The sequence below is a fragment of the Rhinolophus sinicus genome, linkage group LG05 (assembly GCF_036562045.2).
Source record: "Rhinolophus sinicus isolate RSC01 linkage group LG05, ASM3656204v1, whole genome shotgun sequence".
NCBI classification, from domain to species: domain Eukaryota; kingdom Metazoa; phylum Chordata; class Mammalia; order Chiroptera; family Rhinolophidae; genus Rhinolophus; species Rhinolophus sinicus.
Genome location: NC_133755.1, coordinates 129,024,121 through 129,042,703, shown reverse-complemented (window position 1 = coordinate 129,042,703; position 18,583 = coordinate 129,024,121). Strand labels below are relative to the sequence as shown.

Below are 18,583 nucleotides of genomic sequence, written 5' to 3'. Positions count from 1 at the left end.
TAGCACAAGTTCTGGAGGCAGAGGTGGGAGAATCAATGTGTAAGGATGTCAGTATCCAGCAATAAATGTCAAGGCTTCTCCAAACAGCTCTTTTGAATGTAAAGAATTCCAGGGCCTCTGAGCCACTCCATGACTAAGTTTAGATCCTCTCCCTTAGAATGCCCAGAACAGGAAATCACTATGGGCTGACATGGCCAACTGGCATGAACACTGTGGTACCTCGGCACTCAACTGTCATGAGAAGGATTCCCATAGACACAGTCTGGTGATGCAGGATATGGGCCACAGACTCATTTCTATTGGAAAGACACTAATATTTATTTATTTCAATAAATTACTAGTTTTTTCCTATGGACAAAAAAGGGACATATAAAAGTTCAGTGACCAAAGTAGCCTCACAGGGTGATGATCAGATCATAAATTCCTAATCAAGCAGGTCATGGTGGATAGTCACGCCCCAGGCCTATAAAAGGTGTACCTTCACCTTAAGCAAGCCCTGCCCATTGTTTTTGTGCATCTAGGTTAACACACCTTTGAAATGCTTCTTTTGCAGACCCCTCGGAGGTTAACCACCCTCAAGGGAGCACACAGTCTTGTTAACTATCCTGTACCTTGCTTTCTCCCATCTTCATGTAATCTTCCTTATGTTCCCTCCTTAATTCAAAATGTATGAAGGAGACTGAAAATTTGTCATTCTGCAGAGCATTTCAGATCTTGCTTCCTGGCAATGTTGTCAGTTTGGCTCAGAGAAACTCTTACAAAAATTCTCTACAGGTTTGGACATTTCTTATGTCAATACTCCCGTTCTCTGAAACCCCATACGAGGCCATCACCCAACTATCAATTTCTGCTGCATAAATTTCTAAATTTTTAATATATTGGGTATAAAATGAAGATATAATAATTAATCGTGTCTGTTCGTTCCTTGCAATCTCTAACACGCCTGCAGACTTTCCTCTGCAAGGTCTACATAGCCGCGGCAAAAAATAATGGTGCTCCAGGTTCTCTTCCACACTGTTTTAAATATCTTGATCAGATTTTAAAGTGATCCTCCCTTATGGGCCTTCTCTCCCTGCTTTATACTTCGTCATCTTGTACCCTGAAGGAATGAAGAGCTGTTCCCCACCTCCGTCAGAATTCTCCATCCATTTTTCCTCATCAAAATACTAGAGCACCAATTTTCCAGGCACTGACAAAGAAAGACCCTCAGCAACATCTTCCTCTACTACTTTTATTGGAGTCATTTTTGCAACTTCCCACAAAGCTACACAACAGGTGAAAATGAAAATTGTTAGTTTATTAGGAAATGTATACTGCTGTCTCTCTCGTTATAGAGTAACATAACCTCTTTGACTTATGAGAGGATGTATCCGATACTTTGCAGTTGCTTTCTTAGAGACTTGGTGTATTTCAAGAAAATACAGTGTGACCTACGCTGAAACCTATACTGTAAAGTGAGTCAATCATTTAACCTCTGTGATCTTCTCTTTCCTTCACTTTTTAAAATTTGGGTAATACTTGCCTTATCAACCTTAACAAGGCTGATGAGAGGCTCAAGTAAAATGACGTATGTAAAAATGCTTTAAAATTATATAGCGTTCCAGGATTGTAAAGCATTGTTATTGTTGTTGTTATTGTTGATGAAATTCTGTTCCTAGCCTCAGGGTTTCTACCTCATGTATAGCTTACAGTTGCATTTTATTTTTAAATCCCTGATAACCCAGGTAGCAGCAATATTACTGCAGGCCACCAATGCATAAGTAATATTCTCCAGTCATTTTCTTTCTCACAGCAGCACCAACAAAAATATCAGTCTGGAAACAACATGAACCACAATGAAAATTAGAAGCAGAGAACATAAATATGTCATATCTCATAAATCACCTTGTTGTTCTGTTTCATTCATTTAAAAAAGAAGAAGAAGAAGGAAAAAAAAAACTATTAACTCATGGGAACAGCAGCCTATGAATACGAGTTCGGTCTCCTGTAATTTCTGGTAATCACTGCCCCTCACAGCTACTTGACAGCAAACAGCTCTAACACTGAGGATTCGCTGAAGCAAAGTCCCTGTAAAATGGAGGTGCCATGCGTCTCACAAAGGCCCACAGCCCAGACAAACAGCAAGGCACCAGTCAGGCTCCTCAGGAATAAGTCCTCACAGAGGAATTAGCCGCCAATAGATCAGGACGGATGACTAAATACACACTCACTGGAGCACCAAGCCCTGAAATAGCAGCATTGCTCCGAGTCCAGTTTGGGGGTCCTAAGGGGATAAAACATCCTCTGGGCATAGCACTATTTGGGATGCAAAGGAGCCTCTGTTTATTCTCTTCACTAACATCTACTAAGATGGAAACGGAGATACGCTCATCACATCTGTAGAAAAGATATGCAGCTGGGAGGAGCTGCCAGAAGTTTCGGGGGAAAAAATCGAGAAATGGCACACATTTAGTTTAAGGGATAGTTAGTGAAAAAATAAAACAAGATATCGTGAAGATGCCCAGAAAGTGCCTATCTGAAAAAAATAGTAATGACACATGCATATATGAAATGGAATTGAGGCAGGGCAGGAATATGATGAAAGGTTACAATTTTGTTTGGGGATAAGAGGTCTGAGGCCACAGTATTTTATTCCATGTCTATTTATCAAGTGTTAAAAATGAGAACACTACTCATGGAAGTTTTTATTAAGTGACCACACACAGTCAGATTTCTTTAAGGCTTGGACTGTACCACATGGATGGATGATGGCTTGCAAAACTGTTTAGAGGGTACCTACGATGAACAAGAATTAACAATGAGTAAAGCACCAAAGAAAGGGGAAAGGGACACTGGGTGGTGTTGAAATGTCCAAACAAAAGCATTTCATTTTCCAATGTACCCATAGCATCGCAACATGCCCAAAGTTAGCAAAGAAATCATTAAACTAGTCGGCACAAGTCAGTCCCCACCAGGGAGCAATCAGGCTTGGTGGGGAGGAGTAGCAGTGGCCAGCTGCACGTCAGATTCTAAGATCCATGAAAGCAGGGCCACGTCAGTCCTGTCCACTACTGCGGCCCAGAAGCCATCACGCAGCAGGAAATAGCAATGCTCGCAAGCACATGACTGGGCACAGTGGATATTCAGTAATTGTTTGAAACGAATGAAAGAATGAATAAAGCACATGTCACAAAGCACAGAGTTAGAAATCAGCAACATGACAAAGACATGGAGGCAGGCAGATTCGGCTATTATCCTATCAATCTGTGGGCACTCCCCCTGAGAACAGGAATGGTCAGGCCCTTCCTAATCTCATTAAAGTCACCGGATCAATTTAATTCACCTCTGTGTCTACCACTCCCTAGTACTTTGAGTTTCTATTATGAATTAAGAAGCTGCGAACCAAAGTGGAAACAGCCCCAAAATTAGAAGACATAAATTTGATTTTGAACTGTGTTAACTCAGTTTCCCCATTTGTACCATAGGAGAACAAAGCAATGATGAATGCAGAAGCATTCTCAAACTGGTGTGATATTCAAACATGCAGTATGATGACAGTATCGTTGGGCATATATTAAGTACTCTTTGCAGTTCCTGCTTCTCCACTGGTCAGAGGTGTATTTGGGTCAATTTATCATGGAAGAGAGAAAAGACACAAGCTGAGTACATTACTAGTGTCCTCTGTTTTCCAACTATAAAGGGAAAGTAGCTTTTTGTTTGGGTTCACCTCCTGGAACTCCTTTTGAGGACCATGATTAAATCAAACTGTAATACGGGCAGTTTTGTGGTGCTGATAGAAGCCCAGGGAGGGCTCACCAAAAACCCACTTCATCTGAGGTTGTTGACTCCTCTAAACATGACCTGACTTAGGTCTCTACAGATACAAAATGAGTGTGTTATTAGCAGTATGACATACAGATGCAAATTCCCAACAAAAACACAAGGAAAAATGTAGTTTTAAAAGACCAAACTCACTCTGTATACCTATGTTTCTAGAATAAATACAGCCTTATGTAGGAGTAGTAGGAGGTCTTATTATCCATTCAATACATTTTAATATGAAAACTCTACATTATTGTTTTTATCTGTTATTGATAAGAGTGTAAGAGACTAACAGGCGTGCTCAGCATAAACATGACAGGAGCTACAGCCTCTGCCTCTGGGTACATAGAAGCAAAGACACGTGTAACCACGATTGCCCCCCAGCCCCAAACCAAATGACTTGGTCCCTCTTGCCACTAAAATGGGATATGACTAGGACAAAGCAGGATGCTAAGATCTGATCTTGTTCTACATCAGCCATGTAACCACTGACTTGTTTGGTCTTATTAGCCATTAAGTCCAGACAAAGTTAGGTTCAAAATACAAACCAAGATTAAAAGGGAAGAAAACTACTGACATATGGACTGTCCTTATAAAAATAATAAACCCTTTTTCACTAAAAGGAGGAAACAGTTACTAAATTAATAATTAAAGGAAAAGAAACCCTCTCCACATTCAGAGATGACACTAAACTAAATCTGTCTACGTGAACAATTAAACATTTTGATAAACCTTTTTATCCCAGGATCTAGCTTCTAACACTGTGCATAGCACATATTAGACACTTAAGAAATACTCATTTTTATTTCCACAAACTATATTTATCCATTTAAACATATCCTTCTTGTTTCTGCCATTTCAGAGAAGAAATAATAATCCAGAGAGCTGAATTGTGGTTTAAAATCATAAGGACCCCCCCCCCCCCGCCCCTCTAGCTGGGGTGAGGACAGACAGCGGGGATGGAATTAGCAAAGCTGTACTCTGCCTTACGCTGTAGCGTGGTCTTGGGCATTTAGTAGGCCCTCAAAAAATACTGATGGATGGAGAGCCACACCTTCTCCCTACACTAACAAATACAAGAATTTACATTATATTCAAGCTTCTTCGACAAACTATACTCCCATGGAAAGTAATCTCCTCCGCATTCTGGTGAAAGAGGATCTGAGGTAGAAAAGGCAGAGACTGCACTTTCCTTGGAAGAAAACTGAGATTAGCCAGCGCGTCCTATGAAAATGGACACAGACCCTTTGGAATTGTTTCACTATTCCACTCTAAGTTTTATAGTTGGATCTCCACCCTCTACTGCCCCTGCTCAGTCATCTGAAACTACATGTTGAATCTAACAGGAGAAATTTCACAGGGCCCTATTGAAACAAAGCCCTAAATTAGAGTTAAAACCTGAAAGCAAAATAAAACTGGTGGAGATTTGCTAGGTCACGAATGCAAGTGACCTCATGCCTCATGCTTCCTCTTCAGCCTGCTTTGCTCATTTTAGCCTCCTCTTTCTTTGAGTTCCATAACCAATTTGGTGTCCTTCATGTGGAACCTGAGAAATTGCTGGCCTTGAAACTATAAGACCAAATTACTGAGCTGAGTTGAACAGAATTAAAAAGAAATTTTTTTGAGAGGTCTTCTATGTCCTTATACACTAATGTGTGTATATGGTGCAGTATCTACATCACTGTGACTATAAAGGGAAGTTCACTAATAAACCAAATAGTTTCAGGCAATGGAAGGCAGAAAAAAAATTGTCTACAGGGGATGAAGAGGCCCTCTGTGAAAGAAGAGACTTAAGATAAAGTTTGAAAAGGTCAGATGAAAAAAAAAAGGAGCAGATAGCAGGCGTGATCTTGGGGGATTTCACAGCTTTCCAGATCCACTGAATGGTTATTATGGCCCGCAGCACATTTTATCAGGAAAGGGATTAGATGAGGGACACCAAGAAAAAGGCAAAAAGAGTTTGTTTAGTGAGGATAATTTGAAGGTTCTCATGACACATCTTCAGACCCAGACTGCGTCTAGTCCAGTGAATAACGAAATTTAGGCCTTTCACCAAAATAAAGGGAATGTCCCAGGTTACATAATCAGATTGTAGATTGTAGAGGAGCCACATGTGTAAACATGTGTGTGTGTGTGTGTGGATGTGTGTGTGTTTACTGGGCTCTCCCATAAGTTACCAGTTGTACATATTAATCAAAGAGCACTACCCTCCATCCACTTTTCTATTACCTGTCTGACTTTGTGCCAATTTCCTTTCTCCTCCCCAACACCTCTCGCTTCGCTGTTCTTCTTTAAGACATGGGATGGGGATTTGTCAAAGTCAATGAGCACTTTATTACAGTGAGAACGCTCCATAATGAACAATTCAGCAATTTAATGAGATTCTGTAGATCTGTCTCCAGCCTGTCCATCAAGTTTCACTTCTCTAAAGCACCCTGACACTAATCCGCCGGCATACCCAATCTTCACCCTGGGCGGAATATTAGATTCTTCCATGGTATATTGCATTACTAGTATAACCTCAGCAAAAATGATGAACTTAACTATACTTGAGGCAATATACCTGGTCTGATTTGATTTTTCTCCATTGGGTCGAGTATGAGGGAATTACTTATTTACTAAGAGAAAGCAAGAACAGTTTCTTATTGCTTGTTGAATGCCCAAACTGATCAGATTTATGTGAGTCTTTTTAATTCGTTCTTGAGGACCAGGTATAAAAACAATATTGCCTGCAGCAGAAAGCAGTTTTTAAAATTCTACATTATAGTATCAGTAACCTTTTAGAGGGGCAATTATGATAACTCTTAAGTGGACAGTATGGAATTTTTTGGACACTCAGACATTTCCACGTTACCATGTTCATTTGTGGCAGTGCCTTCAGCCACACCACAAAAAGAGATAGAAGCCACTAGGATGGTTCGTTCAGATCCCAATTCAGTTATAAACAATTAAATGCAGAATTCATTCCAAGTCTTTCTTTTTCCCTTTGGGAAGTGAAGACAAATTTGGCAATTTCCCACTTTGAATTGACCAGAAAATTTTGATGATTTGTGTTTGCAAGGAGAACAACACATAATTAAAATGCATACCCAAAACTCATTCTCACTAACACTTTTGACCTCAGCCTGAATAAACATTATGAGAAATACCTAAGAAGCACAAAAAATGTTGAGGGCTTGTTTTCCACTCCTTGTATTTTCTTTGTCAAGATAATGTGATGATGGCAGGTATCAGTAGACTTGGATTTGAAGGCTGGTTCTGTTCTGTAACCCTAAGTAATACACACCAGCCTCATTTTGCTCATCTGGTAGGTGGGGTGATAACAGGCATCCTTCAGGCTTGTTGTGATAAGTCAATATGTTTGCAAAAAGCCTGGGTCCTGGAAGGCCCTCAGTACACGTAGCTCTCATTACCCTCAGTAGTGGAAGCAACAGTGAAGACGGAAGTTGCTGATTAAAGTAATACAAAAAAAGGAAGAAGGGAGGAAGAGATCAGGCAAATTATCCACCAGCAGAGTCAGATGCTGAATTATTAACAGCTACTTCCGACTCTGTTTTGGCCAGAATTAGAGTATTCTATGAATGTCATTTTATAAGATACCAGGAATTCACTGCCTTATCAATTAATAGAAGACTTCGTATTTTCCCTTATATTCTGTATACGAATATTTTTCAAATAATCATGAAATCTTGAAGGTATGATGCCCTAGAAGTAACAATATGACCAGCCAGTGCTTCGGAGAGGGAGATGGACAGTGTAAGACAAAGGGGTAGAGGTGGGCTCTGACTGTTTCCCAAAGATACCATGTGGATTGTTCAAAGATAGTCACTGCAGATGGGCAGAAAAAGGATTTAAATTGAATAATCAACTTGAAAACAAAACATTCTCCTGTCCTGAGACAAAGGGTATTTGAGAAGAATGCTATGTCAGGCGAAAAGGCAGAGCTTAGGAAAAGAGCAATGAATGCAGAATGCAGCAAGGGGGGAGAGATTTTTCCACTGCAGTGCAAGAAGAGCTTCGTTTCATTTGAGGTCTCAGCTGCTCTCTGCTACAATAAAGAAATATTCCTGAATTGTTTAAAGGAAAGCCCAGAATTTATTCTGATTCCATTTGGTCTTAAATCTCCATAAATAGCCCTTGACAATCCATTTTCCTCATATTCAGAAACTATTTTTATCGGAAGAAAAAAGAACCCTTGACTCTTTCTGATGTAACCCTCTTAGGGTTTTGGGAAGCCACAGCGAGGGTCTAAGGAATCTCACCTGCGAATCCCTGAGTGAAGCTGAGCCAGCCGAGGCCTCCCAGCCTCAAGGGCTGGTGTTCTCCAATCACTTGGCCATCAAGGGAGCATGACTTCAAGTCCGATGAGGATCAAACCAAACAAAATACTTGTCATTGTTCCTCCATGCTTTAACTTATAATCATTCCATGCCCTCTCCACGCCATAAGAGACCCATGCAGAGTGCCCTTACCTGCCAGATCTGCTCTTCACTCAGGGAGGTCAGGCGGTCACTCTTCAGGACCTCCTGAAGCAGACAATAAGGAAGCGTTAGAACGTCTTCAGGGCGACTCTTCAGGAGTTCAGAGAGATGTTTCACTAAGAAATCGATCACTGCCTTCTCCAACAAAGTGAGGTTAAAGAGGTCAGCAAGTCTGTACAGATCCAAGTAATTAAAGCTATTTAATTCCTGGGTGCCAAAAAAATAAAAATAAAAATGGGGGAAAAAAAAGATCTCTTAGAAATCAATCCAAGAAAGAGCAGGCAAGAAATTCAGATTGACTCACTAAGGTTTGCGTGACAGGAGTAGGACAAATGGGACTGCACTCAATTGAGAATGTTTAAGAAACCTTTCAATTATAAGGCTCTGGACAAAGAACTGCTGTTCTAGAATTCATCATTTCTCCTCAAATTTCCCCTTAAAAGCCATATATTTAATTTTTTTTTCATTCCACTTCACCTTCCCCCCCCCCTTTTTAATTTTTCAATTACAGTTGACATTCAATATTATTTTATATTAATTTCAGGTGTAGAGCATAGTGGTTAGACATTGATGTAATTTAAGAAGTGATCCCCCTGAGTAGTCTCGTACTCACCTGGCACTACACATTGTTATTACTACATTATTGTCTATATTCTCTATGTTTTCGTTACATCCCCATGACCAGTTTGTAATTACCAATTTGTGTTTCTTAATCCCTTCACCATTTTCACCCTGCCCCTTATCCCCCAACCCATCTATCACCCCAATAATTCTAGTCCCCATCTGATACAATACATAGTTATTACAATATTATTGACTGTATTCCCTATGCTATACTCCACGTCCCCATGACTACAGTGTAACAACCAATTTGTACTTCCTAATCCCTTCCCCTTTCACTCACCCCAAAAAACCCCTTCCCGTCTGGCAACCATCAAAATGCTCTCTGTAGCTATGAATTTATTTCCGTTTTGTTTGTTTATTTTGTTCTTTAGATTCTACTTATAAGTGAAATCATATGGCATTTGTCTTTCATTCTCTGACTTACTACACTCAGCATAACACCTTCTAGGTCCATCCATGTTGTTGCAGATGGCAAGATTTCATTCTTTTCTTATGGCTGAGTAACCTTCCATTGTATATATGTACCACCTCTTTATTCATTCATCCATTCAGGGACACCCAAGTTGCTTCATATCTTGGCTGTTGTAAACAATGCTGCAATAAACATATGGATGCATACATCCCTTCGAAGCTGTGTTTTGGGTTTCTTTGGCTAAATACCCAGAAGTGGGATTACTAGGTCATTGTCTCTTGTTAGTCTTTGTTTTAAAGTCTCCTTTGCCTGGTATAAGTATTGCTACCCAGCTTTTGTTATGTTTCCATTTTCATGAAATACCGTTTTCCATCCCTTTACTTTCAGTCTGTGTGTGTCTTTCAATCTGAAATGAGTCTCTTGTAGACAGCATATGTAGAGGTCTTATTTTCTTATCCATTCAGCCACCTATGTCTTCTGATTGGAACATTTAATCTATTTACATTTAAAGTAATTGTTGATAGACACATAATTGTTGCCATTTTATTATTCATATTTTTTATTATTCTTTCATCTTAAAGAAGTCACTCTAACATTCCTAGCAATACTGGTTTGGTGGAAACGAACTCCTTTAGATTTTTCTTATCTGGGAAGCTCTTCATCTCATCTGTCCTTTAATTCTAAATGATAGCTTTGCTGGGAAGAGTAATCTTGGTTGCAAGTCCTTGCTTTTCATCACTTTCAATATTTTGTGCCAATCCCTTCTGGCCTGCACAGTTTCTGTTGAGAAATCAGGTGATGGTCTTATGGGAGCTCCCTTGTAGGTAACTAACTGCTTTTCTCTTGCTGCTTTTAAGATTTTGTCTTTGTCTTTAACTTTGATGTGTCTTGATGTGGGGCTCTTTGGGTTCATCTTGCTCGCGCTTTCTGGGCTTGAATATCCATTTCGTTTGCCAGGTTAGGGAAGTTTCCTGTCATTATTTCTTCAAATATGTTTCCAATTCCTTGCCCTCTTTCTTCTTCTGGTACCCCTGTGATGTGAATGTTAGTATGCTTGATGTTGTCCCAGAGACCCCTTAAACTGTCCTCATTTTTTTTGGATTCTTTTTTCTTTTTGCTGTTCTGATTGGGTGTCTTCTGCTACCTTATCTTCTAAATTGCTGGCTCAATCCTCTGCTTCATCTAACATACTATTGAGTCCTTCTAATGTATTTTTCATTTTAGGTATTATATTCTTTATTCCTGATTAGTTCTTTTTTATGTTTTCTATCTCCATTTTTATGTTTCCAATTTCTTTGCTGAAGTTCTCCCTGAGATCACTGAGCATCCTTATAACCAGTGTTTTGAACTCTGCACCTGGTGGTTGCTTATCTCTATTTTGTTTAGTTCTTTTTCTGGAGTTTAGTTCTGTTCTTTAATTTGGGAGATTTTTCTTTGTCTCCCCAGTTTGGCTTCCTCCCAGTATTTGTTTCTATGTATTAGGTAGGGTTGCTATGTTTCCAAGTCTTAGTAGAGTGGCCTTATGTAGTAAGGGTCCTGTGGGGCCTTGTGGCGTAGTCTCCCTAGTCACCAGAACCAGGTACCCCAAGTATGTCCCTTCTGCGTATTGTGTGTGCCCTCCTGTTGTAGTTGAGCATTGGATGTTCTCGGCATGTCAGTGGGAGGGACTGACCCTCAGGCTGATTGGTTGTGAGGACTATCCCCGACTACAGGGGGGAAACTATTGTGCAGGGGCTAACCCTACAAAGCAGGACTCACTTTAGTAGGGTTCTGGTGCCTGCCCAGTCTGCCCTTTGAGTTTGTCATCCTCAGAGGCATCCGGATGATGCTCCAGCTCTATCCAAAGCTGGCCAATGGGTGTGCCATCCCTGATGCCTCCTGGAAGAGGACCAACTGCAGGCCAAGTTCAGCTGCAGCCTGTGCCCTGCCTGGGACCACCTGGTATGAGCCCCAAAACAATCAGCAGATGGCCACTGCCCACACTGTGCTGGGATTTGCATGAAGAGGCCAAGCTGAGAACAAAGGCTGGCTTCCACTAGCGCCAGGCTTAAGGCTGTTCAGCCAAAGGTACTGGATACTCTGAATCCAGATACTGCTTGTTTGGGTTTTGTGAACCTTTGAGAGATTTTAGGAAAGCCTGAAACATAAGCTAAGGCAGGCATTTATACAGAAAGCCACTGGTGGCATCTTAGGTGTGCCTGAAAGTTGAGGTGGAGGGGGGGTTCTCAGAATCATGAGAGCAGTGCAAATAAACAGTGTTAGACAGGTTGATGGAGACTCAAATATGGTGGTGGCCTGTGCCTGCATGCCAGGAGAGTGGCAGGCTCAACAAAGAAACAATGGCTTCCACCAGCTTCTCCATCCAGGAGAAAGCTGCCCCTGCAGCTCTTGCCCTGAAGTCAGACAACTCAGTTCATCCCTTTATGTCTCTGGTGCTTTTCTAGCTGCTGCCCCAGCACTGGAGCTCAGAGTGAGAGAGTCTGTCAGTGAGTAAGTCTATGCCCTTGAAGAGCAGCTGCCCTCCATCTCACTCAACCACAATCTTCGCTGGTTTTCACAAGTAGTTCTTGGGATTTCTCTCCCAGCACTGGAACCCTGAGCTGGGGATCCTGGTGTGGAACTGGGATCCCTCACTGCTCTGGGAGGGACCTCTGCAGCCAAGGTATCCCTCCTGATTTTTAATGGTCACATGTGGGTTTGGAACCAGCCCATTCTACATCTCTGTTCCTTCTACCAGTCTCGAGGTGGCTTCTTCTGCATGTCCTTAGTTGTAGGGCTTTGGTTCAGGTAGACTCAAGGCAATTCTCAGTGATGGCTGTTCTGTGGTTTAGTCGTAATTTTGACATGGTTGTGCCTGGAGGTAATAAGCACAGCATTTACCTACTCTGCCATATTGACGGGGAAAAAAATCTACTGAGATATCTTAAGAAAGGGATTGAAAGGGGTTTCTGGTTCACTGATTGAAATGTTACTTTGCAAAGTTTTAGAAACATTTTACCAATGAAGACCTTTTCTCTATCGTTACCATATTTTATAGCTCTAAGGTAATAATTTTTTTCTACTAAATATAATGTGAGGGCAGGTAAAGTGGGAGTCATGAGTAGATGACACAAACTAGACTAACTCTACTCTGTTTTACAAAACTTCAAATTATGTACATCTTTGAGTAAAAACAATCCATCCTGACTTAATGAAATTAAAACATAGAGTTTTACACACAAGGTCTCAGGAATAAAACCTCACAGAAATGATTCCCATCCTGAATAATTCTATATTGAATTCACCTAAGAAGAGCAATTTATAACTGTTCTTTGTTTTTTATCCGACTCGGAAATTGTGACAACCAATTGCAATCCTTCCCTCCTTTTCAAAGAGTTTCTGTAGGTGCCAGTCCACTGGCTCAGGTGGTTGGAGCTCCATGCTCCTAACTCCGAAGGCTGATGGTTCGATTCCCACATGGGCCAGTGAGCTCTCAACCACAAGGTTTCCAGTTCAACTCCTCGAGTCCCGCAAGGGATGGTGGGCAGCACCTCCTGCAACTAAAGATTGAACATGGCACCTTGAGCTGAGCTGCCACTGAGCTCCCAGATGGCTCAGTTGGTTGGAGCATGTCCTCTCAACCACAAGGCTGCTGGTTGGACTCCCGCAAGGAATGGTGGGCTGCGCCCCCTGTAACTAGTAACGGCAACTGGACCTGGATTTGAGCTGCGCCCTCCACAACTAAGACTGAAAAGACAACAACTTGACTTGGAAAAAAATCCTGGAAGTACACACTGTTCCCCAATAAAGTCCTGTTCCCCTTCCCCAATAAAATCTTTAAAAAAAGAAAAAAAAGAGTTTCTGTAGCAATGTTTCATTTTGGGGAATTGTGCTTGTCGCTACAACTTATCACACTCACAGCCAGAGTTCTAAAATAATGTTCCCAGAGAACCATGACTCCTGTGGAATGCTGCAAGAGTCAGAGTAGGCACACAGGTGTGTTGATAGAAAATTTACTTATTTCAAGTAGAATGAGAGAGGGCTGTGTCCTAGTTCCCCCTTATTTTAACTTGTAATTATTAATGTGTGAGTAATATCTTCCAATAACTTAAGGAATGCAAAATACAACACAAGACACAAAGAACTCTTTCTAAAATACAAAGAACTCTTTCTAAAATATTTCTATTCTATTTTAATGTATTTGTCTCTGTACTATTTGGAAGTTTAAAGGACTATGTTCTAAATCTGTGCTATCCAACATGGCAGCCACTAACTACATGTGGCTATTGAGCATGTGAAATGTGGCTAGTCTGATTTGAGATGTGCTTTAAGTGTTAAATATAAACCAAATGCAAAGAGTAAGAAAAATAGAATATAAAATAGCGCATTAATAATTTTTGTACTTATTATATGTTGAAATATTATTCTGGATATAGTGGGTTAAGTATATTATAATTAATTTCGCTGTTTCTTCTTAGTTGTTTAATGCAGCTACTAGAAAATTTAAAATTACATATGTGGTTCCTGTTAGTTTCTATTGGACAATGCTGTTCTAAATAATAAAATGTATGAGTACGATAAAGATACTGTAAACAGAGCTCTCCAAGTAACAGCTGCATCATCACCACGGCTACCTGTTTTTTTGGTTTTTTTTTTTAACTTTAGATTATATATCTTTTGGTGGAGATGACATTATATTCCTAACAGGAGTCAAGCCAGATGGCTTCAGGGATTAGCCATAAGATTCTGGTGCTTAATAGCTCTATTTACCAACACAGTTGAAAAGGAATAAATGCTTATCTTTAAAATGAAGTCTATTAAAGATGACCACAAAAATCCATTGCAACTCAAATATTTAAGGGTCCACTCACAGCCATTCAACCGAAACATCCTGGCTTCTCATTCAGTAGATTTTATCAAAGGAATACTGAAGGCTCTGTCTCTGGTACCAACTTTGTCAAGTATGTTTAAATGTGTTCTCCAAATCTTACTTTTTAGGATTAGTAAATTCTACTCTGGGAGGCAAGTAGGTGTAACCCTTGCACACAGAGCTTCCATAGCAAACTTTAGGACCATCTCCTCTGGATGAAGAAGTTACTTATGGTCAGTACATTTATGAAGCAAGTTTAACTGCATGAAGGCCCTGGATACAATTCCAGCATCCCAGTAAGTTGCTCTCAGCCCCCTGAAGTGTGATGGAGCAGGGGTGGGTGGGGAGGTGGTGTCAGTGCCTTTCAGGCACCCAGCTACATGCTCAAGTCCACATAGAGAGGTGCAGGCACAGAAGCAGAACCAACAAAGCTCTGCAAAGTAAGAGGGGCAGACACAGCTCAGGAACAGGAGTTTCTCCCCACTGGGTCTCCTGTCAAAAAGGTCTATACAACTAAGACTTTGGGACTGGATTACGTAGCAGCAACCAAATACTCCTCCTTAAGTATCTTATATAGAAATATTTGGTTTCTTCCAATTCAAAGCCTGAAACTTTAAAGCAGGACAATTCAAAACTATGGAGAACCAGAGAATTAATTCAACTTAATTGGGGATTTGAACAATTGTGCTTCTTTTCTGCTGTGTTTCTTTTGAAGGTGATTATTTAACACCTACTTCCACAGTCCTAAAATGTTTTAGTTTCCTATAGGTATAATTTTATATAACCCCCAAACCCAATCTAACAAAGCATTTTATATTAGTGGAGAACTGAGAAGGCTAAATGGACAAGTGTCAATGGCTAAATGAATAGCAAAAGGGAACTGAACTGACATGTTTGTGTACAAAAAAAAATCAGTTAAAAGTCTGTTCCTATGTTTACCTTTTCCTTTCTCCTCTCTTCTACTTAAAAACATTAAATTCCCCAAATCTCCAGCACTTTCTATACATGTTAAATGCTTCCACTCCCTTTGTATGCATACTTAGAACCTCAGTAGTTAAAATGTATAAAGTGGGAAGTTGAGGGAGAAAAGAAAAACCACCTTCATTGAGGTCATGATGTCACAATACTCATTCCTCCTATTAGAGCAGATGGGTTTTGTAAGCTTTAAGAGACCATGTATAAGCAAAACAATCATTTATAATGCTGCTTTTAAGGACTTCCATTAATGTGATGGGAGGAGATGGGAGGCAATGGCTAAATTGCATTAAATGCCCACCTATCACTCTGTACCTGGGGGGAAAAGATCATAAAAATAGTGCCATTATGTTTCTGGTTATAAAAAGTAATACATGTTCACTTCATAAAATTCAGGAAATACAAACTGTGGAAAACAAAAATCATTCATATTTCACCATTCAGAGATAATCACTATTAATGTTTATATATATACTTCTAGACTTTTTTGAAAGAAGTCTTTTATATACCATAGAAAGGAAAGAAGAATTGCTTTCAGGGGCAGAACAAACCATCAGCAGCCACTGGCACTTGGAATCAACCCAGGGTGGCTGAGAAGAGTAAGGGCTATATACTCAGGCAGACCTGGTTCAAATCCAGCCCAAATACTTACCGTTGGCCATGACCTTATGTCAATCATTGAACCTCCATTATTTCCCATTTACAAAATAGGAGGTTCAACAAGCTCATAGGGTTGTCATGAGGATAATGAATGAAAATCACTTATCACACAGCCTGACATGAAAAGTAGAAAGTAGGTTTGGCAGGCAAGGAACAAAACACTATATTTGAGCATTGTTGTTTGGCATCCATAAACCCTGATTCATCACTGATGCAAGGAGGTCAAAATGAAAAATGTGGTCCCTTTAGACATCCAAGTCTCAAATAAGCCATACCATTAAATCCAGGAAAAGGAGGATAGCCAAAGTAAAAACCATACAATTGCATTACAAACTGATTACCTGTTAATGACTGCCACATCTATATCACTAGCCCAAACCTCTCTCATAAGCTCTGAATTCGTTTTCCCAACTGCCTATAAAAGGACATCTCTTGGATATTCTACAGCCATATTGAATTCAACATGTCCACATTGAACTTATGTTTTGCAAACATGCATCTTCTCCTGTATCCATTCTCTTAGAGAATGACCACATCGGCCACCCACATGTGGGTCCCTAAAGGTGGCCCATATTCCTCCCTCATATCCAGTCAGTCACTAAGTCCTGTTCCCTCTTCATCCTTAGCATTCTGTTCCTCATCATGTCCCATCCAGACTTCCTGCAATAGGGTCTTGTATTACCATTCCTTCCCCCACAATCAAACTCTCAATGCTCTCTTTTTACAAGAATCTGACCATACTGATCACATGTTTAAAACCCACTATCAGATTCCCATTTGCTTATGGTTAAGTCTAAACTCAGTACCATTGCATAGCCTTCCATGAGCTGCACCTTCCATGACCTTACCCCGCAGTGGCACACTCCCACTCACCCTGGTCCGGGCCCATAACCCCCTCTTGTATCTGGCTCCTACACTACAGGAGGCAACATTCCTTTGCCCTAATCATTCCAGGGCCAAGTACTAGACAACTAGACACAACCTGTAAGCCCCAGAGCCTCCTCAAACTATTCAAACCAGACAATTGTGAGCCTAATGACACTGCCTTGTCTTGCCTTTCCCGTAGAAGCCACAATAAAGGCTCTTGCCCATGCATTCCCCTTGCTTCTTCTACTTCCTGACCAACCAGGTGCTTCCCCTTGCCCCCTGGTCTTTGGAACTATGAGTAACAAAGTATCTTTTCAATGGCAGTCATCCCCTGATCTGTTGGCTTCAACATACCTGAATAATTATAAAACCTGCATTGTAAAACAAGGTGTTGTCGGGGTTGCAGGGAGAATGTTCCAAACAGAGAAAGCAGTATATGCAAAATTCCTATGGATGAGGAATCATGTTTCCATTGTTCTGGCTGACCATCCTATCTAAATTAGGACATCCCACTTCCTCTCCATGTCATCCTCCATCACATTACTCCACTATCAGTAATTATCCTCTGCATGTATTTGCCTACTAATTTATAATGCGTTTTCCCCCAGCACCCAGTAAGGATGTTCTATGTTCTATTTTACTCACTGCTGTATCCCTAGTGGCTAAAACAGTGTCAAGCGCATGTCAGCAGCTGAAGCCACACTTGTGGAATGAATGAACCCATTTCACCTTTGCAGCTCCCCTGGTTCAGGTCAAATTGACCACTTCCTCCTATGTGCCTCCACCCTGCCGCCCTCTGTGGATTTCTAGCACAGTATTTGTCACTGTCAGCCCCCTTTAATTATACACCTATCTCCCTCCACTAAATCTAAGCTCCTTGGTGCCAGGGATGGTAATGTGTCCCTGGTACCTAGAAGGGAGGAAATGCTCAATACATATGAGTTTAATGAAAGAATGTCCATGAGCTCTTTCTGTTTACTTGTAACTAAGAAACCACAACAGGCCTTGTCTTTCTAATGTCTGTCTAATTCTGAACATCATCCAAATACCTCATTGGGCTCCCCTGCTTCCCATTCTCTTTCTGGCCTTCCTATACATACACACAAAGGTAAAGCCAGTGACCATTCAGTTTTTTCCAAGTGGGAAAATTGGCAATAATGACTAGAATTGAAAGTATTAACGGATAACTGCAATATAACAGCTCTGCTGTGAAAAAAAAATATTTTCAATCTACCCCAATTTTGTTTCAATCCAAAAGAGAATTATTGGCTATTCAGATCAAAGTAACTTTTCAAATGATACCCTGTCCTAATTATGAGATTGTCTGTTCTCTGATACTCTTTGACTTAAAAATCCAAGTACTAGGGTAGAGGCAGTCGTTTTGAATGGAAATTATAGCTCAGCAGCAAGAAACTCTCTTGAGTAAATGGAAATTCTTTTTTCTTTCTAAAAAGGCTTAATTTCTGTCACACTGCTTCTCTCTTGAAATTTAGTTTCTATTCAGAATTATGGTGCATACATTGTTCTTTGGGGAATCTTTTTATATAGTATTTATTTTCCTTTGGTTTAGGGCTATTCGGCTTCTCTCCTCCCTTCTATTTGTTTCTTACAGAATGAATGACAAGTTAAATAACAGAAGAAGAGCTATAAAAATGTGTCTCCAAAGCTATACTAGCTGTGGACTAAACCTTTAGTTTAGTCCTCAATAATTCTTAAACCTTATATGTTCCCGAAATTCAGTCTTTCTGTGTGCTCTATTTTAATTAAATCATTAAAATAGTTATTCCCCAGATTAACTACTGAATGTGATAGAGAAAAGAGAGCATGATTAAGGCAAATACTGTCTTCTTTTGGGTTATATTCAAATGTAATTACATTTGTGAGGCAAATTATCAGGTGGTGAGGACCTGGGTG

General features: G+C 40.4%; 1 protein-coding gene across 6 annotated transcripts in view; it reads right to left on the bottom strand.

Annotated features, from left to right (window-relative positions):
* The window catches only part of KLHL32 (kelch like family member 32), a 181,833-nt gene that overhangs the window by 39,147 nt on the left and 124,103 nt on the right, over nt 1-18,583 (bottom strand). For 3 of the 6 annotated variants that reach the window (XM_074333324.1, XM_074333320.1, XM_074333319.1), the window contains one exon: nt 8,274-8,489. The exons of 2 other annotated variants lie outside the window; for them this stretch is intronic. In XM_074333324.1, the coding sequence (XP_074189425.1) occupies nt 8,274-8,489 (216 nt within the window). The remainder of the gene's footprint in view (nt 1-8,273; nt 8,490-18,583) is intronic. One more of the 6 variants, XM_074333321.1, reaches the window with a different exon arrangement.